We start from the raw sequence: 4,433 nt of genomic DNA, 5'->3' as shown, positions 1-4,433 counted from the left end.
TCCTACTACGGGTCGGCGGTGGAAGGCCGCTCCACCATCTCCAGGGACAACTCCCAGGGCACGGTGACGCTGCAGATGAACGGCCTCAGCACCGACGACACGGCCACCTACTGCTGCGCCAAAAGTGCTTATGGTGCTGGTGGTGGCCCCGACCCCGTCCCCGTGTCCACACATCCCAGCGTCTTCCCATAATCCCAGCATCTTCTCAAAATCCTTGCTCCGATCCCAGACCCCCCTGCCTGCAGCCCCAAATCCCCGACGCCCCAAAACCCTGGGATTTTGGGACGATGCTGGGACGTGGGGTGCAGGGCGGGGTCGTTGGGGCTCAGGGCAAAGATTTTGGGAGAAATGGTGGGATTTTGGGGTGCGGGGTGAGGGCTCTGGTGCTGGGGGCGAGGATCTGGGGAAGGGGAGGGGATCTGGGAGGAGGCTCCTGGCTGAGCGCCGGGGTCTGTGGGGAGATGGTGGGATGTGGGGACACAGAGCAGGGACCCTGGGGACACGGGGACGGGGTCGGGGCCACCAGTACCAGCACCACCACCAGCACCTTCTCTGGCGCAGCAGTAGGTGGCCGTGTGGTGGGCGCTGAGGCCGTTCATCTGCAGCGTCACCGTGCCCTGGGAGGTGTCCCTGGAGATGGTGGAGCGGCCTTTGACCGCCGACCCGTAGTCTGTGCCACCACTGCTCCAAATACCCGCGACGAACTCGAGCCCCTTCCCGGGCGCCTGTCGTGCCCAGACCATGGCGTAGCTCCTGGGGGTGAAGCTGGAGACCTTGCAGAGGAGGTCAGGGACCCCCCGGGTGTCTGGAGGCCCCTCCGTACCTGACCCTGGCCACCCAACCCCAACCCAACCTATTCGACTCCCACCCAACCCACCTCCAACCCAACCCAACCCCGGCCGGCCGCTCCATGGTGCCACATCCCCGCTCTTCCCCTCCCAACCTTCTCCTCCACCATGGGCGCCCGCTTGGCCTCCATCCTCCTCCTCCTCCTCGCCGCCCTGCCAGGTAGGACCCGGCCCGGCCGACCCCCGCCCCGGGCGCGGACCCGGGGGGCGACGCCGCCACCGGGTGACTCCACCGTGGACTTTCTGTGTCCCCAGGGCTGCGGGCGGCCGTGCAGCTGGTCGAGTCCGGAGGTGGCCTCCAGACGCCTGGTGGCTCCATGACCCTCGTCTGCAGGACCTCCGGCTTCACCCTCAGCAGCTACGCCATGAACTGGGTGCGACAGGCGCCCGGGAAGGGGCTCGAGTTCATCGCGGGTATTCACAAGGATGGTGGTACCACAAGATACGGGTCGGCAGTCAAGGGTCGCTCCACCATCTCCAGGGACACCTCCCAGGGCACGGTGACGCTGCAGATGAGCGGCCTCAGCGCTGATGACACGGCCACCTACTTCTGCGCCAGAAGCGGTGTTGGAAATTATCCTGGTGCTGGTGGCCCCAACCCCGTCCTCGTGTCCCAACATCCCAACATCTTCCCAAAATCCTTGCCCCAAGCACCACCACCCCTGTCCTGCAGCTCCAAATCCCAGCATCACCCCAAAACACCAAAATAATCCCAAAATCCTTGCCCCCAAGCACCGATTTCCCTGCCCTGCAGCCCCAAATCCCAGCATTTTCCCAAAATTTCTTCATCTTTCCAAAAACTCTTTGCTGCGAGCGCAGACACCCCCACCCTGAAACCCCAAATCCCAGCATTTTCCCATCAATCCCATGATCTCCCCCAAAATCCTTACCCCGAGCGTCAACGTCCCGACCCTACGACCCCAAAATCCCAGCATTTTCCCAAAATCTCAATTATCTCCCCCAAAAATCCTTACCCCGAGCATCAACGTCCCGACCCTCACGACCCCAAAATCCCAGCATTTTCCCAAAATCCCATTATCTCCCCAAAAATTCTCACCCCCGAGCACCCAGAACCCCACCCTGCACCCCCAAATCCCAGCCTCTTCCCGACCCCGGTTTTTTTTTTTGATGTCTGGGGCGAGGATTTGGGGAAGACGCTGGGATTTGGGGAAAATAATCGGATTTTGGGGTGCACGGTGCGGATGCTGCTGCTGGGGGCCGTACTTCCAGGAAAATACTGGGATTTGGGGAAAACGCTGGGACTTTGGGACACGGGGATGGGGGGTCTCGGGCCAGAGCCAAGATTTTTGGAGGATAACGGAATTTCTGGGAAAATGCGGGGATTTAGGGCTGCAGGGCGGGGAAACTGATGCTTGGGGCAAGGGTTTTGGGGAAGAAATTGGGATTTAGGGATGCATGGTGAGAACGGTGGTGCTTGGGGCAAGGACTCTGGGAATATACTGGGATTTTGGGACGATGCTGGGATTTGGGACGCAGGGCAGGGGGTGGTGGTGCTCAGGGCGAGGACTTTGGGAAGATGCTGGGATGTGGGGCTGCAGGGCCGGGTTCTTGGGGCTCAGGGCAAAAATTCTGAGAAGATGCTGGATTTTGGGGAAAACGCTGGGATGTGGAGAGAAAGGGACGGGGTCTGGGCCACCACCATAACCATCAGCATCTCGGGCACAGCAGTAGGTGGCCGTGTGGTGGGCGCTGAGGCCGTTCATCTGCAGCATCACCATGCCCTGGGAGGTGTCCCTGGAGATGGTGGAGCCACCTTCCACCGCCGACCCGTAGCTTGTGGTACCACCACTGCTGCTGAAACTCGCGACCCACTCGAGCCCCTTCCCGGGCGCCTGTCGCACCCAGTCCATGTGGTAGCTCCTGGGGGTTCAGCCAGAAACCTTCTAGATGAGGGTCATGGACCCACCAGGTGTCTGGAAGCCCCTCTGTACAAAAAACCCAACCCAACCCAACCCAACTCAACCCAACTCAACCCAACTCAAACCAACCCACCTCAAACCAATCCACTTGCACCCTACCCAACCCAACCCCACTCAACCCAACCCCGCCCACCCAACACAACTCCACCCCCCAGCACCCAACTCAACCCACCGGGCGACTCCACCGTGGACTTTCTGTGTCCCCAGGGCTGCGGGCGGCCGTGCAGCTGGTCGAGTCCGGAAGTGGCCTCCAGACGCCTGGTGGCTCCATGACCCTCGTCTGCAGGACCTCCGGCTTCACCTTCAGCAGCTACAGCATGGAGTGGGTGCGACAGGCGCCCGGGAAGGGGCTCGAGTTCGTCGCGGGCAGTTACAGTAACGCCCTCACCGCACTTTTTACCAGTGGTAGTAGTAGCAAAGTCTACGGGTTGGCGGTGGAAGGTCGCTCCACCATCTCCAGGGACAACTCCCAGGGCACGGTGATGCTGCAGATGAACGGCCTCAGCGCCCACCACACGGCCACCCACTGCTGCGCCCGAGAAGGTGCTGCTGGTGGTGCTCATGCTGGTGGCCCTGACGCCGTCCCCCGTGTCCCAACGTCCCTGCTCTGTGTCCCCACATCCCACCATCTCCCCACAGACCCCGGCACTCAGCCAGGAGCCTCCTCCCAGATCCCCTCCCCTTCCCAGATCCTCGCCCCCAGCACCAGAGCCCTCACCCTGCACCCCAAAATCCCACCATTTCTCCCAAAATCTTTGCCCTGAGCCCCAACGACCCCGCCCTGCATCCCACGTCCCAGCATCGTCCCAAAATCCCAGGGTTTTGGGGCGCCAGGGATTTGGGGCTGCAGGACAGGGACGCTGATGCCTCGGGCAAGGATTTTGGGGGATGTGGTGGGATTTGGGGTGCACGGTGAGGATGCCGGTGCTTGGGGCAAGGACTCTGGGCTCATCCTGGGGTTTGAGGTGATGGTGGGACTGGGGACTGCAGGGCAGGGGGGTCTGGGATCAGAGCAAGGAATTTGAGAAGATGCTGGGATTGTGGGGAGACGCTGGGATGTGTGGACACGGGGACGAGGTCGGGGCCACCACCAGCACCATCAGCACTTTTGGCGCAGAAGTAGGTGGCCGTGTCGTCGGCGCTGAGGCCGTTCATCTGCAGCGTCACCGTGCCCTGGGAGTTGTCCCTGGAGATGGTGGAGCGACCTTTGACCGCCGACCCGTAGTAGGTGTCATCATCGTAGTCAATACCCGCGATGAACTCGAGCCCCTTCCCGGGCGCCTGTCGCACCCAGTGCATGCTGTAGCTGCTGAGGGTGAAGCCGGAGGTCCTGCAGACGAGGGTCATGGAGCCACCAGGCGTCTGGAGGCCACCTCCGGACTCGACCAGCTGCACGGCCGCCCGCAGCCCTGGGGACACAGAAAGTCCACGTGGAGTTGCCCGGTGGGTTGAGTTGGGTGCTGGGGGGTGGAGTTGTGTTGGGTGGGTGGGGTTGGAGTGGCTTGGGTTGGGTTGGGTTGGGTGAAAGTGGATTGGGTTGAGTTGGGTTGGGGTGGATTTGGTTGGGTTGAGGTGGGCAGGGTTGGGTACAGGGGGGCGGGGTTGGGTAGGGGGTTGGGTTGGGGGTCCCTGACCTCCTCTGCAT

The 4,433-nt window shown here is 62.1% G+C and overlaps 3 gene segments (V, D, J or C); 2 read left to right on the top strand and 1 right to left on the bottom strand.

Moving 5' to 3' along the window:
* The first annotated feature begins 929 nt into the window (after positions 1-929).
* LOC142359086 (immunoglobulin heavy variable 3-23-like) lies at positions 930-1,558 on the top strand. The segment is given in 2 exon segments: positions 930-1,008; positions 1,104-1,558. Coding segments are annotated over 2 exon segments (507 nt in total).
* Positions 1,559-2,765: 1,207 nt separating this feature from the next.
* On the top strand, positions 2,766-3,552 carry LOC142359085 (immunoglobulin heavy variable 3-21-like). The segment is given in 2 exon segments: positions 2,766-2,780; positions 2,944-3,552. Coding segments are annotated over 2 exon segments (624 nt in total).
* Positions 3,553-3,736: 184 nt separating this feature from the next.
* On the bottom strand, positions 3,737-4,433 carry LOC142359084 (Ig heavy chain V region 914-like). The segment is given in 2 exon segments: positions 3,737-4,197; positions 4,379-4,433. Coding segments are annotated over 2 exon segments (516 nt in total).

Source organism: Opisthocomus hoazin, unplaced genomic scaffold (genome assembly GCF_030867145.1).
Source record: "Opisthocomus hoazin isolate bOpiHoa1 unplaced genomic scaffold, bOpiHoa1.hap1 HAP1_SCAFFOLD_162, whole genome shotgun sequence".
NCBI classification, from domain to species: Eukaryota; Metazoa; Chordata; class Aves; order Opisthocomiformes; family Opisthocomidae; genus Opisthocomus; species Opisthocomus hoazin.
Note: the sequence above shows the minus strand (reverse complement) of the source record. Positions and strands in the feature narration are given on the sequence as shown.